The sequence below is a fragment of the Cannabis sativa genome, chromosome X (assembly GCF_029168945.1).
Source record: "Cannabis sativa cultivar Pink pepper isolate KNU-18-1 chromosome X, ASM2916894v1, whole genome shotgun sequence".
Taxonomy (NCBI): domain Eukaryota; kingdom Viridiplantae; phylum Streptophyta; class Magnoliopsida; order Rosales; family Cannabaceae; genus Cannabis; species Cannabis sativa.
The window spans coordinates 44,207,761-44,235,360 of record NC_083610.1 but is presented as its reverse complement, the minus strand read 5'-3'; the positions used below and the strand labels follow the sequence as shown (position 1 = coordinate 44,235,360).

Here is a 27,600-nt window from a genome sequence, read left to right as displayed (position 1 = left end):
TTGCATAATATTATTTAAAGGAAAGACGGACCACATAAAGTATTTTATGGCTATTATAAATCTTTATTTTCTTCTTTAAACAATATCTCCATAATTTTTGTTAAACAATTTGCGACGGCTAATTATTTAATTTGTACTGTTTATTTTTTTTTCTTTTTCAAATCATCAATTCAATGAGAAATTTGTTCGGGTTGATCTTTATACTATTTTGTTAACAAATTTGTATGTTTTTTTTTTTTTTTTGAAAACTAGCGTCATCAGTCGATTAATAAGATAAAATAGTTAGACCTCCCGGTCATTACAAAAAAGGTTCCCCGGAAAAGAGGAGACCGGAAAAGAGCCATACATCCGGTGGGTGAACGCCCACTTAGCCACATTATGGGCTACATAGTTACAAGTTCTACTAACATTCATAAAATTACAACATATAAAAGAAGGAGAGGACTTAACACAAAAAGAGGCATAGTTTTCAATAGCCCAATGAGACTCATTCCCATTGAGAGCATTGATCACTTGTCTCGAGTCACTCTCTACAATAACAAATCTAGCACCTAAATCCATCGCCGTAGTTAAAGCCAAACAACAGGCCGCTGATTCTCCTCAAACCGCATCAACGAAATCCAACCGAGCCGTGTGGATACGAACCACCGTGCCCAGATGATTCCTTGCTACAGCCGCTATGCACATACTCTCCATACCCACTCTAACATCACAGTTCAATTTAATCCAATCCAGAGGTGGCGGCTCCCAACTCTCCCGCAAGATTGGAGTCAGACTAGGCACAAGAGAAGTACGTAACTCTACAAAATAAGTGGAAATACTACCAATACATTTCATAACATTAGGGGCGGTATTATTGTGAATAACTTCATTGTGCATCCTCCAGATGTTGTCAACTACAATCGATGCATAAAGGAATACATCCTCAGTACGGAGACCCCTTTTGTTAAGATTCCACATAAATTTCACCCAGTCCCAAACACGGATTCCATTATCACAGACAGGGTAAATGCCCCAAGGTGAAGAGCGCCACAAGCGTAGCGCCACATCACACGACAGAAACAAATGTTCCATAGATTCCTCCATTAATCCACATAAAGGACATCCCAAATCCTCGATCTGAAACCTTCTACCAATCTCAGCTCTAACAGGAAGCGCCTTTGACAGAATACACCACCAAAGAATCTTGTGTCTCTCTAGAATTTTACTATTCCATAGCTTGTTCCAAAGCGACGGAGCCACCTCAGAGTGACTAGCTCTTTCTGTAGCCTGAGCAAGGTAAGCCGATTTGCACGAGAAACGACCATTGGTCTCTAAAGTCCACACCCATCTATCCTCTCCCTGTCCCGAAGGGGTTCCTCCATGAAGGATTGCCGCAACAGTTTCCTGATCAATCATATTTCTTAATTGGTGAACATCCCATACGCCAGAGGGTGTAAGGAGATCAGCCACACAGTTATTGTTTGTCAGGACTCCAGCCATTGGTTTCGGAATGAAACATTTATAATGAGATATCCAAGGATCCCTCCAGATGCTTGTATTTCTGCCATTCGCCACCAATTTACAGGCGCCTTTTCTGAGGATTGCATTGGCTTTAACCAAAATTTTCCAAAACCATGAGTTAGAGTCTTTGTATCTACAGCAGAGAAGATCCTTCCCTTTTAAATATTTAGCCTCCAAAATTTTGCAGCATAAAGACTGGCAACCTGTCAGAATCTTCCAACCCCACTTGGCCAGGAAGGCCAGGTTCATTTCTTTAGTTTTCCGGAAACCAAGGCCTCCTAAAGACTTAGGAAGACAGAGTTTATCCCAAGCTCTAAGGTAAAGACCATGATTCCCCTTCTCAAAGCCCCACCAAAAGTCCCTGACCAGACCATCAATCTGGTTTACAAGCCGGTCAGAGAGCTTAGTAGTCTGCATGGCATACATTGGGAGCGAAAGTCCTACAGACTTGATGAGCGTAGCGCGACCCGCCTTGGACAATGTCTTTGTCTTCCATCCCTGAAGTTTAGAAGTAAGACTATCAAGGATGAAATTGAAATCTGCATCTTTTTGTCTAGATCTGAAGAGAGGCAAGCCTAAATACTTAGTGACCCCTTCAGGAGAATCAATGCCCAATGCTTCCTTGATTCCTCTCCTCATGCCATTGGGAGTATTATTACTAAAGAATATTGACGTTTTGAACTTATTGACTTTTTGACCCGACCAAGAACAAAACTTCTCCAGGCAATTCCAAAAACCTTTGGCTTCATTCACATTGACCCTACCCACCAGGATGAGATCATCAACAAAGAATAGGTGCGATAGCACCGGCCCTCCCCTACTGAGCCTGATACCCTTCATCTCACCATTTCGTAGGCCCTCTTCAAAGAGTCTTGAAAGCACTTCCGCAGCACAGATGAAAAGATAAGGAGATAGAGGATCGTTCTGGCGGAGGCTACAGGACGGCAAAATCCTGCCAACCTGACCTCCATTAAGGCACACGTTGAGAGAAGTGGTGGAGATACACTGAGAAACCCACCGCCGAAACTTTTGAGGGAAACCAAAGCAATCAAGAGCATGATCAATGAAGCTCCAGCTTAGCCTATCATAGGCTTTAACAAGATCAATTTTAATTGCAAAATATCCCTCTTTACCTTTTTTCCTTTTGAAGGTGTGGATAATCTCTTGAACGATCACATTGTTATCCTGGATATTCCTACCCGGAACGAAAGAAGCTTGAGTAGGGCATATCAGAGAAGGAAGGATAGGTCTAATTCTGTTTGCAACTATTTTGGATATGACCTTATAAACGAGGTTGCATAGAGAAATAGGTCTGTAGTGGTTAGGACGCTTCAGATTCTGAACTTTGGGGATGAGCACCACATTCGTTGAATTGATTCCTCTATGCATATTACCTTCTTCAAAAAAATCGCTAACTGCCTCACAAAAGTCATCACCAACCGACTCCCAGTAGTGTTTAAAAAAGAGAACGGACATACCGTCCGGCCCCAGAGCCTTATGGTTGCTCATGGCAAACAACGTACGTTTGATTTCGTCTCGAGAGGGACAAAAGGTGGTCCCCTCCTGCTCCTCCAACGACAGCTTAGTCTGAAATAACTCTCTACATCCCGTAGCTTGACTAATCTCTGACCCCGAGTAGATGTTCGAAAAGAACTCAATGAATTCACGCCCAATTAACTCACAGTCAGTAATCCATAAATTGTCTTTACTCAGAAGGCTCTCAATGGCATTTCTTCTTCCTCTAATAGCTGCTGAGAGGAAGAAGAATTTAGAGCATTTATCTGTTTCCAGTAAATTGCTTTTCTAGTCAGGTGTTCATTAAGTGATCGACGTGTATTATATTCTTCATTCCAGTCCCGGGCACCTGCTAGTAAGCTCTGTAATCTATCAAGTTTTTGTTCCAATTCTTTAATCACCTCATCCAACTTCCCAAACTGAGTTCTGTTCCACTTGAGGAGAGCAACACGAGTCGCCCCAAGTTTCCTGAACACTCGATCAGGAGCCCATGAACGCTCAACCGAGTCCCAAGCATTGGCCACCACCAGCTTACTTCTTTCGTCCCTCGTCCACCCCTCTTCAAACTTAAAGCACCTTCTAAATTTAGGGGCAATTCCCCCCGTGTCAAGGCATAACGGTCTATGGTCCAAATTGCTCGTAGGAAGAGAGCAGAGAATAGCTTTGGGAAACAGATGGATCCACTCTCCATTGACAATTCCTTTATCAAGAGCAGATTTCACATGTCTACTACCAGACCGGTGGTTATCCCAAGTCATTTTCTCACCTTGGATATGCATATTAATTAGGCCATGAGAATCCACTAGATTGGAAATAAAAGAGACGAAGGGGTCCCTTCCAGACGACCCTTCACGTTCAGAATGACTAAGCACAAAATTAGTATCGCCAAAGATCAACCACGGGCCCCCAAATCTTTCTCCTATCCACATGAGCTCAGTCCAGAACTTTTTCTTAGCATGAAGATATGGAGGACCATACACACACGAGAGGAGCCAGGGGTGAGTGGGGGCATCCGAATATACCAGACCAGAAATTTGATTGCCAGAGCAAGATATACATTCAAAGCTAAACCCAATTTTCCAAGCCAAAATAATTCCCCCGGCTGTACCTACAGGCGGCACAGTGATATTAAAGTAAAAATGGAGGGATTTTAGAGTGCGTACCTATTGGAAATTATTTTACCAGGATCTTAGATCTACTCACAAGTATGTTTATTAACATCCTAAATATGAACTTTTTAAAAACGATGAAATTAAACACATATAAAGTTTAAGAAACCTTACATTGGTTGTAGCAAAATAATATGACTCCTTCCGTTCAGATATCTAGCCCTTGATTCCTTTCTGTAGCAGAGCATTATAAATATCTGAACCTGGATCTCTTTCTCTGAATCTTTGATGCTGAAACTCCTTTTGCTGAATGTCTTTCTTCACGATCTTCCTCACTATGATTGAGGTATCACTTGCTGTGTGTGGGCACTACTCATACACTAAGGATTTCGAAATTCAAGAGGAAGAGAGAGAAGAAGTGGTAGCTAAAGATAGGGAGAGAGAAGGCTCAGTTTTTCTGAATCAGAAGAAGTCTGAAAAAAAGTGTTATTTTCCTGAAGCCTTCACTATCTATTTATAGCATTCCACTAGGGTTAGATTTGAATTATATGGCATTAAAATAATGAAAAAATCAACTTAAAATAGCTACAAAGGTGGCCGGCCATACACTTAGTGGATTGGGCCTTGCTTTTTGCAATTTTGCAATTTTAACACCTTTTGTATCTGATTTTCTCAAAAATGCCAATTTCCCAATTCAACCATTTAAATGCCAATTCTAACTATTTAATAACTATAAATAATTATTAAATAATATTGTCATTTATCATATTTATTAATTGAACCATACAAAGTATCATAATTAACAAATATGCCCCTAAAACTCTTTCTTTACAATTTCGCCCTTACTTAGTGAAAAATTCACAAATAGACATAATCTAATTTGAGAATTATAATTGATTAATCAAAACCAATTACATGAGTCTTACAAGCAATATTATCTCAACTAGTGGGGGACCATGGGTCTATATAACCGAGCTTCCAATAAGTAGATCAAGAATTTATTACTAAAATTCACTAACTTATTAATTCTTCGTTGAATCCACGCATAGAACTTAGAATTGCACTCTCAGTAAATAGAATGCTCTATATGTTCCACCATATAGACACATCATTAGTTATCCATTGTTATAATCCTAATTTGATCACTGATCCTCTATATGAATGATCTACACTGTAAAGGGATTAAATTACCGTTACACCCTATAATGTATTTATTCCTTAAAACACTTGACCCCGTATAAATGATATTTCAGCTTATGTGAAATGAGTACTCCACCATTTATGTTCGTTTGGTCAAGCTCGAAGGAGATCATCCTTTGCTTACTATTCGCCAGATAGAAGCTATAGATTCCATGTTTATGTTAGCGCTCCCACTCAATTGCACTACCGTGTTCCCAAAATGTACGTATCACCCTGACCTAAAAGTAGGCTTAACTAACAAATCAAAGAACACGAATAGCCTTTCAAGATTGAGCCTAATCATAACAGGATTAAGAACATTTGATCTAGGATCAACTAGACGATATTGACTTGAATAGATATTACGGTAAGTTTAATAAATCTAAGTCAAAGTTCAATATCGGTCCCTTCCGATGCATACTCCATGCATCCAACCTGAGCTTTACTTTAACCAATGCTCTGGAAAGAACATAGTATTTCTCCAAATGCAAGTAAACTCTGTTGTAGATTATCATATCAGTAAAACCCTCTGTCTGATAAATCTAGGAAACTTTATTCACATAGTCATGTTTACTTTCCAATGTGTTGACGACACAATAAACAGGATCAAGTATGTGAAAAGGGTTTCAGATGAATTCATACATTATGTACATATAATCATGAAATAAATCATGTGAACCATGCAACATTAAATGTTATTTCTGATCTATATTAATAAGTAAATATGATTATATTGAAATGAGTTTTATTTAGGGCATAAAACCCAACAAACTCCCACTTGCACTAATATAAAACAAAAAGTGCGTTTCAAATAATCTCAACACCTTGATATACAAATCAAGTGTAGTAGTAGTAAACTCCTCGTAATAGGATCTGAAAGGTTGAATTAACCACAACCTTTTCTCCACCATTACTCTTCCTTAATCACAAAATCATTGATAATGTGAAATTCCTCTCTATATGTCTACTCTCTTGGGATACTGGATTCTATATCTTTGGCAACTACTTTTGGTTAATCAGGAAATTAACACTAGTAGTTTAAGGCAATTTGGAATGGTGCCAAAGATGTATAGAACTTTCCTTAGACTGAATAAGTACCTTTCCTGCAGCTTTAACATTCAGTCCCTATCTGGTAGACCTAGAGAATTCAGATAGGTTTTTACACTTCTCCAAAATCACTATTCCACCCCCAGAGTAACCACCATCTTATCAGAAAGATTTACTAGCACAAAGGAAAATTTCGAAATCTGATATGGTGTAGTCTAAGAGTTTTAAACACACCCTTATAGACTAACATATAGTTCCTCTTCTTAATCTTAGGATTTACTTGATTGTCTTCCAATGTTCTTCTCCTGGATTAATCTGATACCTACTCATTACTCCCACTCAACAGCAGGTGTCTGGTCTAAGGCATACAAAAGCATATCTAAGACCTCTCACTGTTGATTTAAGAAATTCTTTCATGGCTTTATCTTTTCTGGAATAGTTAAGACTTTTCCTTAGATAAATAAAATCTATACCTAAGAAGTTGTGAAGCTTCTATAGATTGCCATTAGAAAGAAAATGCTTCAGCATCTTACTAAAGTAAGTTGCTTGCATTAGAGTAAGTAATTACCAGGTATACCACAAGCCATAAGTTTAGATAAACTCAAACCTATAATACTAGGAACAGGAAGTTCGTTAAGTCCATTGAATAGACTTATAAACGTAAATTTCCTTTTATGTCCTTGTAATAGAAAACTTAAGGTTACTCCATGTGAATGGATTAAACCATAGTTCTATTGACTTTCTTCTTAGTTTCTTATCTTAACAATCCATTATTTGTTTAAACTCACAATGGATTTTAATCACTAGTGTCTAAGAAAACTACGACAAGGCACCGTGAATTATGTCTAAGAAAACTAAATGGTATTGATCTCTTCGGTTGTGACAAGACAACAGAGGCAGTGGGATCATCATATGTTATATAAGATGATAGAACACTTTTGGAATCCAGAATTAAATATCTCCTTTATTTACTACTTGTTTTTCAGACTTAGTCATTTTCTTAGAAAAGTAGTATTTGTTTGAACAAACACTTTCTTATCTATTGACAATGGGATGGTCCACCCCTAATCACTTAGAATAGCTAACAAACCATGGTTAACAGTTCTAGCTTTTCTTAAGATTTTTGATTAGGTCATCCATGAATCTAGTAATGATTTACATTAAGTATACAACCATTACATCATTCTGAAATTGTATTACCATAGAAGGATTTAGGCAATGACTAGTAACTAATCATCAATATGCAACTCGAAATTTCTGGGGAGGTAAGTTTGGATATAATTCAAAAAATCAATTTAATGATCTTTGAACTGCACATCAACTAACTATTTCTCCACCCCTATCAGTTCGCAAGATCTTTAACCACTTACCTTAATGGTTTTAACCATTGCTAGAAATTAATGAAATTTTTAAACATTTCAAATTTCTTTGCTTAAGGTATAATCCAGAGTTATCGTTTTAAGAATACAACAAAAAACTCATATCCACCCCTGAATGTACATCCATCTGCGAATGAGATGAACTACTTTCAATGGATATAGGCATATTAACTCTTTGCAGAGATTGATCTTGTCAAATCCACTATGAACAAGATACAAATGCCATAGATTAAAAAAAAATGGTAGTATCTTTTGATGACATAGGTTTAGTTACATCAAAGAGTTCTTAGAATAGTGCAAGTGGATCCTGGTCACAGAATACCTAACTCATATTCCATACAGTTTGAATCCATTAATAAAAGATGGATATTAAACACTTGAGAAAGTGTAACTGTATTGTATCTGGAATTAGAAATATAAGAAAATTTCTATTTGGAATCTAAAATTAAAGTCAAAGACTTAAAATTTATACCAAATATAATGAGTAATTCTATCTTGGACCACCACTACTATTTAATTCTAAGTCTGATTTGCCCATACAAGTAGGAGATTTCTAAGATTGAGGATTTATATCAATTGGGAATAGAATTTCGGGATTATAATCATATGCGTCATTTAATTTCTTAAGAGAAAATATAGAATGACATGAAGTGATTTATAGACCATTCATCCAATGATATGTTTGAAGCTAATTCGAAATGAATAAGCTAAGAGGAATTAGGATAATTTCGTTTAAAATAAGAATCCAACGATGCTTCGATTAGCGAAAGTCAAAGTAATCTTATTTATACAATCTTCTTGTTTCATATCATAAAAATACTAGTCTAAGGTGTCATCAATTGATGAACAGCTAGATGTCGCATATACAATATTTATCTTTCGAGATCTAACTGTCTAATGGTGAAAATCCACTAGGGATTTATCTCATTAGATAAACAAGCCAAGTTAGACCAACAATGAAGATTCGAAATTAAACTACAACTTAATAACAGAAAATAACACGGTTCAATATAAATTCATACACAATTCAGAAATATAAGCATATAGCAAGTAGGAATGACAAGTGAAAATACTAAAACTTACAATCCTAAATAATTTCCAAGGTTTTTCAACAAACTGATACAGTGTCCCGTTTAGGCGAGAGTCAAAGCAGCATCCATTGAATAGAGTTGTCAGCTCATCTAAAATGATAACCATTCTAGCAACCTTTTATTCGATCAAGATTGGAATTAAGCGTTGTCCCGTTTAGGCGAGAGTCAAGGCAATTCTATCTTATGAGCTTCCACCATTGTTTCATAATTTGCAAGTCAAGTATGGTCGCCACCATTAGGGTGATCCATACCATACAAAACACTTACAAACTACTTATCATGCGAGGTTAAACGGTGCGAAATTGCTAATGAACGTTCCTCCATTAGGGAAGATTACTCACTAAAACAAACGCGGTGTAAAACCCACAATGGAGATCAAATATCTTAATAATAAAGCTCATTATTTAAAGTGAGTTGTATTTTCTTTGATTCTCTTTATTTAATTTATTTATTTTAAATATATATATTTATTTAAAATTTCCAATTTAGAATGAAAAATTCTAAATATAAATTTTAATTTAATATTTATAAATTTTACTTAGATGGATATGAAAATAACATGAATTATTTCCATCTTAGTAATAGTTTCCAATAAATATTTAGAAAAATATTCAATTTAAGTTGTTACAAAATTAATTTAAATTAATTTACAACTCAAATTTAATTTTCTATAAATATATATTGCATTTCAAAAAATTAAAGTATTCAAGGATACAATTTTCGAAAAATGCATATTAAAATAAAAAATAAATCCTGGAAAAATCATTCTAATTTAATGTTGGCCCAAAATTAATTAATGAAATTAATTTACAACAAAAAATATAATTTTCCTATTTAATTAAATATATATAAGAAAAATTTCAAATATTTAAGTATGATGATGAAAATTAACTTAAATATTAATTTTCTATTTAATTAAATACACTAGAAAAATACTTCAGGCAAAGATATCATCTATCTAGATTTTTCTTTGACTAATAATTCAATTTCTAATAATATACTTTAATTCAATTTATTTTAAATTAATCAATAAATGAAAAAAATCATTGATTTAAGTTGGTCCAAAATTAAAATAAATAATTTACAACTTTAATCTATTTTTCAAATAAAATTCGAAATTCCAGCATTTAAGAAATGCAATTTCGAAATTTGATTAATAAAATAAAGAAAAAAATATTTTGAAAATTACTTAAATTTAGTTGAAAAATTAAATTTCAACTAAAAATAATTTTCTATTTAATTAAGTGTCATGAAAAAGAAATATTTAAGTATCATGATGAAAATGAACTTAGATATTTAATTTTCAAATTAATTAAATGTATTAAATTCAAGAAATAAATAATTAAGTGTAGAGAAGGCTTAATTATTAATCTCTAGTTTAATACTAGGAAAAAATATACTTAAAATAAATTGTACCAAAATTAATTATTTAAATAATTAATTTCACAATTTATAATATTTTCCTATTTAATATTAGAAATAATAAGTAGTCTAGAAATAACTATCTAGAAAATATCTTATTTGACTAAGTATCTTTTCCACAAAATTTGAAAAAATATCTAATTTAAGTTGTATTAGAAAAAATCTAGAACTTAAATATTTTTCAAATTTAAATTTAATTAAATATAAAAAATTAAGTTGTAACCACTTAATTTAAAAATATTCCATTTTAAGTTAATATTCGAAAAGATATTAACCTAAAAAAATCTAAAATATTCCATTTTAAGTTAATATTCGAAAAGATATTAACTTAAAAAATATCTAAAGAATCTTAATAACCAATACCTAAAATTCCTCAACTTAATTTTGAAATTTGAAATTCAAAAGATATTCAGATTTAAGTTGGTTAGTTGTAGATAACTAAGTATCAACTTAAATAGGAATATTTAATGAAAAATTTAAATTAAGCTCCAGAAAGAATCTAGATGGTTATAATTCTATATTTAATTAAATACAAGAAAATACATATAGTTTAGCTTAGAATAAAGAATTCTTTAAACTATAATTTTCTTAAATTAATTTCAAAATAAATGAAATTAATTATGTTGCTAATCAATTTTATTAGGTTAAACTAGTTTAATTAACCTAGTACAGTTATTCAAATAGGCAAATGGGCCTTCACAATTGGGGTGGTTCATGTGAGGGGGTGCTGGGTTCAGTATATCGTACCCACTTCTATGGCTCCCAACTCTCACACAAGGCCCAAAAGAGAGGAATTTAACCTTAATAAGAACAACTGTTATTAATTGAATAGGCCCAAAAACTAAATGAGCCTAAATAAATTCTATCAAGAACTATGATAATTTATTTTAGCAACAACAACCTATATGCATCTATAATAAAATTAAACACATAGGCTCACACAGGCACACTTTGGATGGGTCCTATCATGTTGCTAGGTCATACACAGATGAAAGAAGATTGTAAATATACCTGTTACAAATTATTATCTTGACCAAGGGAGCCATCAGATCATTAGATCTGGCAAAAGGTAACCATGGCTATTTGCAATCAAGTAATAATAGGTTTTGAAAACTTACATACAAGCTAAAACCACATACTCCTGCAACAAGGTTAGCTGGATAGTTGGAAGTAGGATTTATTTAATTTTAAATAAATAATTTCGAAAAATAAATAATTAAAAATATTTTAATATTCGAAAAATAAAATAAAATTTTAAAAAAATTTTAATTTCGGAAATAAAATTTAAATTTCGAAATTTAAAAAAATATATTTAAAATTGTTGACCGAGGTTTTCGGCAACTATTAAAATATATTTTTAATAATAAGCTGTAAGAAAGCGAGATGAAGACTTTTTACGTGGTTGGGGCGTTAATGAGCCTTAGTCCACGAGCCACTGCTATTAATGGATGTATTTAATACAGATTTTACACTTGAGAGAATGTTTTTCTCTTAAACACAGAGAATGTTCTTGGTGAGTTTTTCTCTTCTTGCTCTTTTGCAACCAAGATTTTCCGACCCCATTAAATGAGCTTTGAGGGGGTATTTATAGTGTTTTGGTGGGGTAATCCCTAGAATTGTTCTTACACATGTGTCTGTAAGTATCCATAAAATTGGGCATTTCCGATGAATATACCATGGGTGATGCATGGTCAAATCCCTAGGTGCTGTAGGGCTTTTATGGAGAATGTCCTTTTTGTCTTATGATTGACGTGACTCTTCGCAGAGTAGCCGTCGCTAGACTTAAATGATCATTACTGTAGCGCTGCTGTTTGGGGGTTGTGCCGTCAGACTTTATTGCGTGTTACAGTCCCAACACGCTTCCTCCCATGCAGCATTAAATGCGACTTGATTTCTCGGGAGAGACCTGACACATCCCGGAGAGCCTTCACGCTATACTAGCTTCCGGGAGTAGCTTATACTCCGGGTGTCTCCTCCGGGACCCATGTTAATAGCACTTCCTGGTGGCATAAAAAGACTTAGCAAATCTTTCCAAGTTATCTGATCCACGTGTTCCCTCTTGACTGGTCCACGTATATTGGGCGAATTTAGGAGCAACATTTACCCCCCAAGCCTTGTTTACTTAGTAAAAATAAACCAAGGCTTGTTCAAGTGTCTCCAGTTGGCCCCTCGTTTCCCTAGCTCGAACCTCGAGCGCGTGGGGGCACATTAAATGATGTTATTTAATGCGACAATATGCTTGTTCGCAGGAATGTTTCCAGCCGCCTCCTCGGTCTTATGATACGACTTGGGGGCGCGTGAAGGTGTGCCTAATAATGGCATTAAATGCGGTGATTCACTTTTGCAGAGGTCGATTCGTTTCACGCCCCCTGATTGATGCGGCGCATTGATGGTGTCAGACGGATACTCAAACGTTTCCACCGCCTTAATGGTAGATTGATCTAGCCCGTTGATCTTTTGGGAATTCGAATCGTGCGTTTCCCCCACCGTACGATTGGTAGGTGAAGATGCCTGTTCCTCATGCAGTTTTGCCTATAAAAGCCACCACCTTTCCTTCATTTCGGTTACTTTCCATTCCTTGCCATTTCTGCTCGAATTTCTCAGAGAGAAAATTTCTCGAAGTAGCACAGACTGCTTTAACACTTAAACACTTCTTTTGATTTTCCAGTGTTCGGTTTTGCCAGTGCCTCTCGACTTTCACTCAACCATTTCCAGTACCCCCAGTTCAACAATCAACTGTAAGTTTCTTGCATCTTTAGATAATAACATGCTTACATTTACTTTGTTTGTTTTCTGGGTTCGCACTTAGAGACTTCTGGGTGTGTGAGTGTTTGAGTTCTTCGAGTTCTGCTTTATGTTTACTGTGTTAGTTGTAGAGTCGCCGTTGTAATGCCTCTGTTGTAGGCGTACAGCTTTGCTTGAAGAAGGCCATGTGTTCTTCGATTAGCACTTGCTTAGGGCATAGGAAGACTTTTCTCTTTTCTTTTTCTTTTTGCAAAACCACTTTTCTGCGATTTTACTGCACCCGACACTTGTTCAGGGATTCTCTCTTGAGTTTCCCAGGTGACACGTGTCCGGAGGGGGCCTCTTTCCAGCGGTTAGGGGACCCCCACTCCCTTTTTTCTGATTTAGGGTTTGGTATGGGGCCTAACTGCTGGGTTTTTTCTTTTTGTTTTTCTCAGAACATAAAATGTCTGCTTCTGGCTCGAAATCTTCGAAGAAGAAAGGGAAGAACATAGCCACCCTGGAGGAGGTTTCTCTGGGGCCTGTTGCCCAGGAAGGGTACAAGTCCCGTGCCACTGGTTGGGAAGCGGCCGAGCTTCGATCGACCCTAACTTGCCCTCACCAGCTGGAGAACATCATTAATGTGGCTGGGATCAAACCCTCTACCTCAGGGACCTTCCACCGGCCTCCTCGCGACTCGGAGACGCCTAATCACAACTATGACGGCTTCGGGGCTTGGAGTCAGACCCATTTGATGGCCGGTGCCATGCTTCCGCTCCAGGATTATTTTGTTAATTTTCTTGTATTTGTCGGCCTTGCGCCATACCAACTTATTCCTCAAGCTTACCGCCTGCTTTCAGGCTTATTTATTTTTTACACCGCCCGCGGCTGGGGGGCTCCCAGCCCGGCGGAAATTTTATATTTTTATGAACTTGTATCCGTCCCCAAGAAAGGGGACAAACTTAAGGATGGTTTTTATGGGTTCCGGATCCACCCTGCTAACGAGGGGATGGTTCCATATAATAGGCAGACTCATGTTAAGGAGTACCGCCACCGATTTTTCTTCTCGTCCGGTTCAGGGCCGTGGACCACCGGAGCTTCTCACGAGTGGGTGCGGATCCCACCTTACCACGGACGCTCACCACTCGTGCTTTCCTTCGAAGGGCCCAAGCCTTCGCCTCCTATGACCACGCCGATCTTGATGTCGGGGGCCTGGTCACCACGGAGAATTGTAGAAAGGCTAAACTTATCCTTTCTCATCAATCCGTGGATGACTCCAACCTCTCCAAGGTCATCTGCCCTAATGTGAGGGCGCCGGTTGCGGAGAAGGCCTTCCGGGATGAGCTCATTGCTACGGCAGAGAAGAAGTACCAAGACTATCTCTACCGGAAGGCCCAGGAGAAGGCGTATTCTAAGGCCCAGCCGCCCGGGAGAGGGCTTCGCGTGGGGAGTCCGGTGGTGCGAAGGAGCCAAGCCATCGGCGGGAAGTCCGAGGCAAAATTTTCGACAAGATTCTTCAAGAAGAGATTGGGGGTCCTTCCGCCGGGGGCCCCTTCGTCTTGAAGGTTCTTCGAGAACCAGACTTCCCGGCCTCGGCCTTCGGCCCCGAATCAAACTCGGGTGCTCCCGCGCTAGCACTTCCGTGCCGGTGGTAAGTCTCCCTTGATAATTCACTATGTCCCTTCCGTTGATGAATATACCAGTCGTAGGCCCATAGGGTTCGACGAGCGTCTCCGTAGGTTTAAGATGCCGTCGACCCGGTGGGGGGATCATTTGAAGGAATTTTATTTTACAAACTTAGGAGATTACCTAGGTCGGTCCCGGATGGGCCCCGGCCCTCCGGAACCTATTCCCTTAGGTCCGTCGGCTTACATAGCGTCCAGCTGGTTTCGGCTCTCGGACAGTTATCTCGGAGATGATGCTGCCAGCATTAAAGTTCGGGACTTTGCTAGGGCCGAATTAGGAAGTCCGGGTAGGAGTAGTTTATTTGCTGCACCTTTCGTAAGCAGTTTCTCACGAACTTCTAACACTTGCTTATTTTATTGGAACAGGTACCTCCATGGATGCCATCCTGGAACAGCTTGCCGGGGTCCATACTCCGGTGGCTCCTCCGGCTTTCACCCCCTCTCCCCCGGCCCCTTCCTTGAAGGTTTCTTCCGGCGCTCCTCCCGAAACCATTGACTTAGTGGATGACGAGGAGGTGCTTCCGGGAGAAGGCCAGGGGAAAGGGTGGGACTTCTCGGAGGAAGCCGCCGAGGGTGCTGGAGAGCCTCAAGCCCTTCCAGTGGTAGCAGAGGAGGACGAGGAGGAGCCTGAAGTGGCTCTAATTCGCAAGCGTAAGGGCAAGATGATTGCCCAGGATGAGCCGAAGAGGCCTCGGAGGGCCGACACTCCCGCTCATGGCCTAGACGGCGGGGTTTCTCCGATGGAGGAAAATCCTGCTCCTCCTCACATTGAGCTTACCCCGATTCCGGGGGATGAGGTGAGGCAGGAGCTTCGCATAGCCAAACACAACTACGCTATGGACGAGTACTCTCGGGGATATGCCGAGGTGGAGGCCCTTAGGAGGATTCTGCGAGCGGAGGTTGAGGCGAGCATCAGCCATCCGGACTATCATGATCCGTGGAACCTCAACCTGGATCCTTTAACAGACTGGTTCCGTCCCCTCCTAGGGCCCACTTTGGCTCCCTTTGCCGCGGAAATGACCGGTGAGTTCGCTTCTCAGCTTACACGCTGTGCACCTAAGCGGTTTGCCACTTGCGCTTCCCTGAACTCCATCTTCCAGGTCCAGGACCTCAGCCATTCCCTTACAGTGGTAAGTACTTTGCAATTTCTTGCGTTTCCTTTTTGGTGTTTGTGTTTTGTTTTCTTCCTTTGAGAAATTTTTCCTTATACCCCGTTATGGTTCAGCTTGCAGCTGAGGCTGGTCGCCTCTCCAGGAACATTATAAACCACGGCTTCGCTCTGTCCGACTTTGGGGACATGAACGGCGTCAAGAAGGTCCTCCAAGACCTTACAGCGGAGAGGCAGATCTACCAGGAGGCTGCCGAGCGCCAGGAAGCAGCGGCCAAGGCCAAGGAAGAGAAGGCCAAGGCTAAGGAGGAGGAGGCCATCCGGAGGGAGGCTCAGGCGGAGGACATGATCCAGGCCGAGGCCCAGCGGAGAGGCAGGATGGAGGCCCATCATCAGGAGGAACTAAGGGCTCAAACCGAGGCTGCCGAGAAGGCTAGGCGAGATCTTCGGGAGGCCAGGGAGGCTTTGGATGAAATGGCCGCCAAGGTGAGGTCTCTAGAGGAGACTCACCAGTCGGATATCGAATCTAAGGCCGCTCTAGCTGCGGAGTTGAAGGAGCTTCGGGACTACAAAGATCAGTCTATCAGGAAGGCCAAGAGGGCCGAGCTCCTTTCTCCTGTCTCCTGCGCCCGGTGCCCGAAGCGCTTTGATGATGGTGTCTACATGGCTTGGGCCACCAATGATCAGAGTATCAAGCTTACTTTTTATCCCAAACCCGAGGACATGATTGCCAAATTTCGGGAAAAGAAGAAAAGGCTTGATGCTGAGCTTGAGGCACGGATCGGACCTCGTCTTCCTCCGCGGGCTGATTGAGCTGCCATATTATTGACCCAGATTTTACCCGTTCTTTTTATAACTCTTTTTTTTTGTTTGTACATACTTGCTGCTGCCTTAGAACAATTTGCATGCAGGCGGCAGCTTTTATTTGAAGGGGAGACAATTTAAGGCCTGTCCCCGGGCCATTTACATGTGTATGACCTACCCTTCGGGCTAGGATATTTTTTTTTATATATATATATACGGTCTTTTGTCACACTTATATATTTCAACCTGTCCTTTGGCTCAGGGTTTTTATACTTATGCTTTTTATTTTTGCGCATATTTTTTGACCTGCCCTTTGGGTCAGGATATTTTACTTAGCTTGACCTGCCCTTAGGGTCAGGATATTTTACTTAGCTTGACCTGCCCTTTGGGTCAGGATATTTTACTTAGATTGTTTTTGTTTGTCCGTGCGGTATACCCTAGTACCCCCCTGAGTGGCATAGAAACTTTGTTTTTAAGGCACTCAGTTTTATTTAATATAGAGGAGGCATACATTTGGACAGTACAAACCCTTTGAACAAAATCTAAGTCTAATTCGCTACTGGTAATATTTTCTGAGGTGATCGGCATTCCAGGCTCTTGGGACAGTAGTTCCGTCCATTCTTTTCAGTTTGTAAGTGCCAGAGCCGATTTCGTCCTCGATTTCATATGGTCCTTCCCAATTCGGTCCAAGTACCCCCACTCCGGGTTCTTGGGTGGCTGGGAAGACCCTTCTTAGGACCATATCCCCAATAGCGAATTTTCTGTTTTTAACCTTGGAGTTAAAATACTTGGTCACCTTCTTTTGATAAGCGGCCATCCGTATTTGGGACTCATCCCGGAGTTCCTCGACTTGATCCAGAGCTTCTTGGAGCAGGGCCTGATTGGTGGCCGGATCGTAAGTCGTCCTCCTGTGGGATGGGAATAATGTTTCCACCGGGACCATTGCTTCACAACCGTACGCCATTGAGAATGGCGAGTGACCGGTTGTGGTTCTGGGGGTCGTCCGGTAGGCCCACAATACCCTTGGCAATTCTTCAGGCCAGTTATTTTTACGGACGGCAGCTTCTTTTTCAAGGTGACCTTTAGGATTTTATTGACCGCTTCCGCCTGGCCGTTTGTTTGAGGCCGGGCTACCGCGGAGAAGCTTTTCACTACTCCGTGTTGGTTGCAGAAGTCAGTAAATTCCTCGCAATCAAATTGCTTTCCATTGTCTGAGACTATTTTGTGAGGTAAGCCGTATCGACACACTATGTTTTTGATAACAAAGTCCAACGCCTTCTTAGCGGTTATTGTCTTCATAGGCTCAGCCTCTGTCCACTTGGTGAAGTAGTCCACTGCTACTATTGCATACTTTACTCCTCCTTTTCCCGTAGGTAGAGACCCGATGAGATCTATGCCCCAGACCGCGAAGGGCCAGGGGCTGGTCATCAGAGTGATCTCATTTGGAGGAGCTCTCGGTATGTTCGCGTACCTTTGGCACGAGTCACACTTTTGGACATAGTCTATACAATCTTTTTTCATTGTTGGCCAGAAGTATCCCTGCCTCAATATTTTCTTTGAGAGGCTGGGTCCTCCCGTATGATCTCCACAGAACCCTTCATGGACCTCCAGCATAATTTGTCTAGCTTCAGGGTCCGATACACACCTTAAATAAGGCATGCTGAGTCCTCTTCGGTAGAGAATTTGATCCATCATTACATAACGATGAGCCTGATACTGAATCTTTCGAGACAGTGCCCTCTCTTGGGGCAACTCACCTGTAGTTATGTATTTTATGATGGGGACCATCCGAGTGGGTTCTTGCCCAACCGTTTGTGTGGTCTCTTTTATTTTGATGCTTGGCTCTGCCAAACGTTCCACTGGTACTACCCCCAGCTCTTCGATTTCGCTGTCCGAGGCTAACTTAGCCAGACAGTCCGCGTGAGCGTTCTTTTCTCGGGGGATCCTTTCTATTTTATAGTCCGTGAACTCGTGGAGCAGTTCTCGGACTATTGTTACGTACGCGGCCATCCTCTCGCCGCGAGTTTGGTATTCTCCGGAAACTTGGTTTACGACCAGCTGAGAATCGCTGTAGACTTCCACCCTCTTGGCTCCTACAGCTTTAGCCAATTTTAGCCCTGCTATCAGGGCCTCATATTCGGCTTCATTATTCGAAGCCGTGAAGTTGAATCGGAGTGCCGCCCGGAGCCGCAACCCGCAGGTGATATCATAGCCACTCCGGCTCCTGAACCGTTTTCATTAGAAGCTCCATCCACAAATACTCTCCAAGTGGGGATGGGTGGCTCCGGTGTATTGGCTGTTGCCTCGGCTTCATTACATTCGGTGATGAAGTCCGCCAGGGCTTGGCCTTTTATGGAAATTCGGGGCACGTAATGTAAGTCGAACTGACTCAGCTCCATTGCCCACTTGAGGAGTCTTCCGGATGCTTCGGGCTTTTGGAGAACTTGCCGGAGAGGATGATTGGTCAAAATTCTGATCGGATGGGCTTGGAAGTATGGTCTCAACTTCCGTGATGCCATCAGGAGGCAGAATACTAACTTTTCAATAACCGGATACCTTGTCTCGGCCCCTACCATGCGTTTACTAACATAGTACACGGGGTGCTGAATTTTTTCTTCCTCCCGGACCAATGCGGCACTGACCGCATGCTCGGAGACGGCCAGGTAGAGGAACAAGTCTTCTCCAAGGACGGGTTTTGACAGGATAGGAGGCTTAGCCATATGGTCTCTTAACCTTTTGAATGCCTCCTCGCATTCATCTGTCCATTCGAACTTTTGGCATTTCTTCAGTATGTTGAAGAAGGGTATGCACTTGTCCGTGGACCGTGAGATAAAGCGGCTCAGTGCGACTACCTTTCCGGTCAAACTTTGCACGTCCTTATGTTTCTTGGGGGATGGCATGTCCAGGAGAGCTTGGATTTTCTCCGGGTTTGCCTCGATCCCCCTTTGGCTGACTATGAAGCCCAGGAATTTTCCCGATTTGACCCCGAAGGTGCATTTTTATGGGTTGAGTTTCATGCCGTATCTCCGGACGACATCGAAACATTCCTCTAAGTCGCTTGCATGGCTGTTGCATGCTTTGGATTTGACGAGCATGTCGTCTACATATACTTCCATGTTTCGTCCCAGGAGGCTTTTAAACATCCGGTTAACCATTCTTTGATAGGTTGCTTCGGCAATTTTCAGTTCGAAAGGCATGACTAGGTAACAATATACCCCCTTATCGGTCCTGAAGCTAGTGCACTCCTGGTCTGCCGTATGCATTTTTATTTGGTTGTACCCAGCATAGGCATCCATGAAAGATAGCAGTTTAAACCCGGACGTGGCGTCCACCATCTGGTCGATCCTGGGCAGCGGAAAGCAGTCCTTTGGGCAGGCTTTGTTTAGATCTGTGAAATTTATACAAACCCGCCAAGTCCCGTTTGGCTTGGGCACCAGGACCGGATTGGCTAGCCATTCCGGATAGTATACGTCGCGGATCATGCTATTGGACAAAAGTTTATCCACCTCTTTCTCTAAGGCCTCGGCTTTCACCGAGTCGAGCTGGCGTCTCTTTTGCTATACAGGGGGCAAGTCCGGGTTGACATTGAGTACATGGGTGATGACATGAGGGCTGATGCCGGTCATGTCTTCTTGGCGCCATGCGAAAATATCGATGGCGCCCTTCAGTGTTTTTATTATTTTATCTTTTTCCTCCGGATCTAGGCTTCTCCCTATCCGGAGTACTTTGGTGGAGTCGTCGTCGCACACTGGTATCTCTTCGACGTCCTCCATTGGCTCTACGATCCTTTCGGATCCTATACGAGGATCCAGCTCGTCTTCTTCAGCCTTCTCTACTTCAGGGGGGCCCCCGGACCATGAGTACTGGCAAGTGGGTGGCAACGTTGTAACACTGCCTGGCCTCTCCTTGATTTCCCCTCACCGTTCCGACTCCGGCTTCCTGGGTAGGGAATTTTAGGCATAGGTGTCGGATTGAAGTTATTGCACCGAAGTCGACGAGGGCCGGTCGGCCTAAGATCGCGTTGTAGGCTGTTGGACAGTCTACCACCACAAAGGTGCAATACTTGAACGTGCTTTGGGGGGTATCCGGGCACAGGGTAACTGGGAGCCTGACTTTTCCCATCGGGATTAGCGTTGTCCCGTTAAACCCTGTGAGCTGCGATCCACTAGGAGAGAGGTCCCGGTCGGTCAACCCTATCGCAGTGAAGGCTTCTTTGAAGAGCAAGTTCACGGAACTTCCATTGTCAATCAGGACCCTAGCCACCACTTTATTTGCGATGGGGGTCTCTATGACCAGCGGGTCGTGATGAGGAAAGCGCACCGTCTTGGCGTCTTCTTCCGTGAACGTTATGGGTTGGTCCATTAGCCGAGGCCTTTGAGCTGGGAGTTGAGTGACCTCCCACACCTCACTGTGTCTTGCGGCCTCGGCATATCTCTTTCGCTCCTTCCGAGTGTTTCCTCCGATATGGGGACCTCCGGAGATCATGGCTACCCGTCCATTAGGCCGGGGCGGTAATCCGGGTATATGCTGGGCGTCACCTGCGGGAGCAGCTGGAGGCAATACTCCTGCTGTACCCCCTGGTGTTCCCGAAGGCATACCCCCTGCCACCTGCCCCGGGTTAAGGTGGGGTAACCTATTTTTGATCCACTCATAGAGGTGGCCCAAACGGATCAGATTCTCAATCTCATCTTTGAGATTTTTACACTCGTTGGTGCTGTGGCCAATGTCGTTGTGGTACTCGCACCTTTTACTCGGATCTCTCCAGGAGCTGTCTCTGTACAATGGCTGGGGTCTCCGGTAGTGCGTATTCTACCTTGTGGCAAAATATACACGTTCCTGAGAGTCCGTGAGCTCTGTGTACTGGGTGTATTGGGGTGTGTACCCCTTCTTTTGGCGCTTCTCTCCCGTTCGGGTGCTGCCCTTGGAAGACCTTTTGCTTCTCGACCCTTGGGTAGGGCCTGTTAAGCTGGCGGTTGGGGCGGCTTGTGAAGGAGTCCGTCCATTCACCCCGGACGGGTTGCCGTAATGGGAAGATGCCGGGGGCAAAGCTTGGCCCTGGCTGTATCCGGGAGTAGCAGAAAACTGTATGCCACTTATCGGAGGGGTCGCGGTCGGGACAGTACCCGAGGGCGATACTCCTGGCATGTATCCTGCTATCCCGGTGGGATAATAGCCTCCGTAAGCCACGATCTGGGCTTCTTCGAGATTAATATATTTTTGGACTCGCTTCTGGAAGTCCTGAAGGCTAGCGGCGCCTTCTTGCTGTAATTCGTTCCAGAAGGGAGTCCCGGTGCGGATTCCTGCTTGGAGAAGCGCAAGCTGTTGTCCGTCGTCGACCTTCTTGGTCTTCGAGGCTTCCTCTCGGAACCTCTTGATGTAATTCTTCAAGGTTTCGGTGGGTAGTTGCTTGATGTTGGTCAAGGCACTAACCTCCAAGTTGACCTTCCTGGCGGCGACAAATTGTCTCCGGAAGTTGGTTTGGAGTTTGTTCCAACATCCCACCGATCCTGGTTCCAATTTCTTGAACCATTCCTCTGCCGATCCGCTCAGAGTGAGGGGGAAGCATAGGCATTTGGCGTCATTGCTGACCCGCATGACTGTCATGACTCGGTTGAATCGTGACAAGTGATCACTGGGGTCGGAGTTCCCAGTATATGCCGCCATCTCGGGCATCTTGAAATTTTTAGGGAGCTCCGCCTCCAGGATATGCTTGGCACAAGGCTCCCGGTCCTCACTGTCCGAGTCGGAGTCATCTCCCTTCTGCCTCCGGGAGACTCGGGCAATATCTTTTCGAAGGATGGCAAGCTCTGCCATAATCCCTTCGTTTACAGTACCCGAGGAGACTTCGGGTCTGTATCTTTTTTGATCAAGGTGATCCCGGAGGTCACCTTGATTCCCATTGATTTGATTTCTCAGATCAATGGGTGGACATCTCTGTCCTCCTCTTCCTCTACCCCCTGGTTCCTGGTGCACGGAAACGCTTTTCCGGTCCCCTCGATCCTGAGGGCCAAGACTCCCTCTTTGGGGCTTGCCCCTCTGCGGACATTTCCCCTTAGGGAAATCTGAGCGGACCTTACGCGGATCCTGCGCCTTTTTCTTTCGACCAGGGGCAGAAGTAGGGTTTTTTGCTTGGTTTTCCTCAGCAGGGTGCCTTATAGGGCTAGGTTCCCTAGGCCTTTGCTGCTGGGAATTAGGCGAAGACGTCGCTGGCTCCCCGTCGAGTCCAGCGGCCATCGCCTTGGGATGCACGTGAATACCAGCAGCCTCCATGGCTTTCTGCATGGCTAGCATTACTTCGTGCATTTTTTGGTTTTGCACTTTCTGAGCTTCGATCTCAGCTTCATGATCGATAGCTTTTTGTCTGAGGAGCACCCGGCCTCTTGGTAGCTTCCATCATCATAAGCGTACTCGTCGAGGTGTTCCTCGTGGTTTTCATCCGGAACTTCTTCCTCGGACTCCTCTCGCCCTTGAGGCTACATCTTCCTCATTGGGATCTTGAGCGTCTTCTAGAGGGCGAGGATGACGTGTAGCTCTTGTCTCCACCATTATCGTGAAGTTAAATGCTTGTTGTGAAGCAGCTTTCTTCAGCTCTCAATGAAAGCACCAAAATGTTGACCGAGGTTTTCGGCAACTATTAAAATATATTTTTAATAATAAGCTGTAAGAAAGCGAGATGAAGACTTTTTACGTGGTTGGGGCGTTAATGAGCCTTAGTCCACGAGCCACTGCTATTAATGGATGTATTTAATACAGATTTTACACTTGAGAGAATGTTTTTCTCTTAAACACAGAGAATGTTCTTGGTGAGTTTTTCTCTTCTTGCTCTTTTGCAACCAAGATTTTCCGACCCCATTAAATGAGCTTTGAGGGGGTATTTATAGTGTTTTGGTGGGGTAATCCCTAGAATTGTTCTTACACATGTATCTGTAAGTATCCATAAAGTTGGGCATTTCCGATGAATATACCATGGGTGATGCATGGTCAAATCCCTAGGTGCTGTAGGGCTTTTATGGAGAATGTCCTTTTTGTCTTATGATTGACGTGACTCTTCGCAGAGTAGCCGTCGCTAGACTTAAATGATCATTACTGTAGCGCTGCTGTTTGGGGGTTGTGCCGTCAGACTTTATTGCGTGTTACAGTCCCAACACGCTTCCTCCCATGCAGCATTAAATGCGACTTGATTTCTCGGGAGAGACCTGACACATCCCGGAGAGCCTTCACGCTATACTAGCTTCCGGGAGTAGCTTATACTCCGGGTGTCTCCTCCGGGACCCATGTTAATAGCGCTTCCTGGTGGCATAAAAAGACTTAGCAAATCTTTCCAAGTTATCTGATCCACGTGTTCCCTCTTGACTGGTCCACGTATATTGGGCGAATTTAGGAGCAACAAAAATTAAACCTACTTTTTGAAAAATTAGGTTTCAACCAACCTAAATATCATTTCAAAATTTGCTAAGTACTTTTAAAAATTAAATGTTATTTTAAAAATAAAAATTAAATAAAAATTAGAAAAGATAAATGAAATATCTTTTCAGATTTTAAATTTAATTTAAATAAATAAAATAACAAAATTTAAAAGTTAGCAAAATATCTTATATCTATTTAAAATTACATGATTATAAATATCTTACTTTAAATTTAAATAAGGTCAAAATATCTAAAAAGATTTAATTTTTGAAAAAAAATCTTAAAAGATAAGATATAATTAAAAATTTCTTAAAAGATAAGATATCTTAAAAATATCTTAAAAGATTTTATAAATATCTTATAAAATCTGACCTTAAATTTTAAAAAAATAAGATATAATCAAATTTAAAAATAAGATAGATTTTTAAGCAAGAAGATAGATACTAATTCTATTCAAATTCAAATTACACTAATATCTTCAATTAAATTTAAAAAATATTAAATTAATTCAAAATGATAATTAGAATTGAATTAGGAATAGTAATAGTATATATACAAAATCATACAAAAAATCGAAAGTTAATTACATGAAAAAGCATGAAAAATCGAAGAAAAACGAAAAAATTTGAAACTGTACGGACAGATTTGCGATCGCAGGAAAATATCAGCACAACCCCGATTTTTTCAAATCTTCAAAAAATCATAACTAATTCAAATAAAATCCAAATTAAGTTCTGTAAAAGGCTAACTTGCTTAATTTTTTCCACACTATCCAATAAAAATAATTCCAGAGATGAAATCGCAATTATTTTTCACGAAAATTTCACAAACATCAATCAATCATCAAATAACACTCAATACAACATGATACCATCCAAAGACAAACAAACAATCATTTTAAAGTCCAAATTTCTTGCAAGTAAATCAATTACCATGGCTCTGAGGCCAGTTATTGGAAATTATTTTACAAGGATCTTAGATCTACTCACAAGTATGTTTATTAACATCCTAAATATGAACTTTCTAAAAACGATGAAATTAAACACATATAAAGTTTAAGAAACCTTACATTGGTTGCAGCGAAATAATATGACTCCTTCCGTTCAGATATCTAGCCCTTGATTCCTTTCTGTAGCAGAGCATTATCAATATCTGAACCTGGATCTCTTTCTCTGAATCTTTGATGCTGAAACTCCTTTTGTTGAATGTCTTTCTTCACGATCTTCCTCACTATGATTGAGGTATCACTTGCTGTGTGTGGGCACTACTCATACACTAAGGATTTCGAAATTCAAGAGGAAGAGAGAGAAGAAGTGGTAGCTAAAGATAGGGAGAGAGAAGGCTCAGTTTTTCTGAATCAGAAGAAGTCTGAAAAAAAGTGTTATTTTCCTGAAGCCTTCACTATAGATTTATAGCATTCCACTAGGGTTAGATTTGAATTATATGGCATTAAAATAATGAAAAAATCAACTTAAAATAGCTACAAAGGTGGCCGGCCATACACTTAGTGGATTGGGCCTTGCTTTTTGCAATTTTGCAATTTTAACACCTTTTGTATCTGATTTTCTCAAAAATGTCAATTTCCCAATTCAACCATTTAAATACCAATTCTAACTATTTAATAACTATAAATAATTATTAAATAATATTCTCATTTATCATATTTATTAATTGAACCATACAAAGTATCATAATTAACAAATATGCCCCTAAAACTATTTCTTTACAATTTCGCCCTTACTTAGTGAAAAATTCACAAATAGACATAATCTAATTTGAGAATTATAATTGATTAATCAAAACCAATTACATGAGTCTTACAAGCAATATTATCTCAACTAGTGGGGGGACCATGGGTCTATATAACCGAGCTTCCAATAAGTAGATCAAGAATTTATTACTAAAATTCACTAACTTATTAATTCTTCGTTGAATCCACGCATAGAACTTAGAATTGCACTCTTAGTATATAGAGTGCTCTATATGTTCCACCATATAGACACATCATTAGTTATCCATTGTTATAATCCTAATTTGATCACTGATCCTCTATATGAATGATCTACACTGTAAAGGGATTAAATTACCGTTACACCCTATAATGTATTTATTCCTCAAAACACTTGACCCCGTATAAATGATATTTCAGCTTATGTGAAATGAGTACTCCACCATTTATGTTCGTTTGGTCAAGCTCGAAGGAGATCATCCTTTGCTTACTATTCGCCAGATAGAAGCTATAGATTCCATGTTTATGTTAGCGCTCCCACTCAATTGCACTACCGTGTTCCCAAAATGTACGTATCACCCTGACCTAAAAGTAGGCTTAACTAACAAATCAAAGAACACGAATAGCCTTTCAAGATTGAGCCTAATCATAACAGGATTAAGAACATTTGATCTAGGATCAACTAGGCGATATTGACTTGAATAGATATTACGGTAAGTTTAATAAATCTAAGTCAAAGTTCAATATCGGTCCCTTCCGATGCATACTCCATGCATCCAACCTGAGCTTTACTTTAACCAATGCTCTGGAAAGAACATAGCATTTCTCCAAATGCAAGTAAACTCTGTTGTAGATTATCATATCAGTAAAACCCTATGTCTGATAAATCTAGGAAACTTTATTCACATAGTCATGTTTACTTTCCAATGTGTTGACGGCACAATAAACAGGATCAAGTATGTGAAAAGGGTTTCAGATGAATTCATACATTATGTACATATAATCATGAAATAAATCATGTGAACCATGCAACATTAAATGTTATTTCTGATCTATATTAATAAGTAAATCTGATTATATTGAAATGAGTTTTATTTAGGGCATAAAACCCAACAGTACCAGGGTTGTAGCATCAACTTTCAGTTCAGAAATAAAGACAAAATCAGGAGAGCGCGATCTGATCAGGGACTTCAGTTCACGAACTGTAGAGGTCTGCCCCAACCCTCTACAGTTCCAGGCCACACCTCTCATGGCTCCTGTGGAGGAGATTTGACATTCTCCTCCACAGGGGTATGGGAGTGTACCGACAATCTCGAATCAGAATCTTCCATCACAAAAGACCCAACCAGAGGGTACTTCATAATTCCATCATTGCAATTCAGGGAGCTGGAGCTATTCTCATAAGGTTCTTCAAAAGCCATGTTAGATTCCTTGTCGTGATCCTTCTTGTCCCAGGGGAAGTCCCAAATAACGACAGGATGTGTTCTGATAACCTTATGAGGTCTAGAGCACAGCGAAGCAAAACCTTCAAACTTCCTCTTCTTAAATGGCGTTGTTCTCTCATTGGTTTCTGAGGTTGGCAAAACACCAAAATCCCCTCCTTTGTTCTTAATCTCAAACAAATCCATCTTCCCAAAAAGTTTTAGATCATACAACAAATGATCTTGGGCCTTAACGAAAAGAGACAAATCCCTATCTTCACCAATGATGGGCTCGGCCTCCACTACACCAACCAGACCCATAGAAGAACCATCATAAACACTAGGGGTCGAGCTATTAATTTTCTGGGATGGGCCCGCCTGATCCCCCAAACAAAGACTATTATTAATGCCATTCTTATTAACTCCCACATCAGTAGAGTATAATGACGTACCACAGGACACCAACGACCCAACTAC

The 27,600-nt window shown here is 40.9% G+C and overlaps 1 protein-coding gene across 1 annotated transcript; it reads right to left on the bottom strand.

Annotated features, from left to right (window-relative positions):
* Positions 1-600: 600 nt before the first annotated feature.
* On the bottom strand, positions 601-26,953 carry LOC115719437 (uncharacterized). The gene is made up of 3 exons (XM_061106063.1): positions 26,822-26,953; positions 3,368-4,181; positions 601-3,284 (listed from the first exon to the last, which is right to left on the bottom strand). The coding sequence occupies exons 1-3, from the start codon at positions 26,951-26,953 to the stop codon at positions 601-603; spliced, it is 3,630 nt and encodes a 1,209-aa protein (XP_060962046.1).
* Positions 26,954-27,600: the final 647 nt, after the last annotated feature.

Coding starts and splice junctions, on each gene's coding strand:
- LOC115719437 (XM_061106063.1), bottom strand. CDS start 26,953: ATGAGAGGTGTGGCCTGGAACTGTAGAGGGTTGGGGCAGACCTCTACA. Junction 4,182..26,821: donor AAGTTGATGCTACAACCCTG/GTACTGTTGGGT, acceptor AATTTCCAATAG/GTACGCACTCTAAAATCCCT. Junction 3,285..3,367: donor ATTACAGAGCTTACTAGCAG/GTGCCCGGGACT, acceptor TACTGGAAACAG/ATAAATGCTCTAAATTCTTC.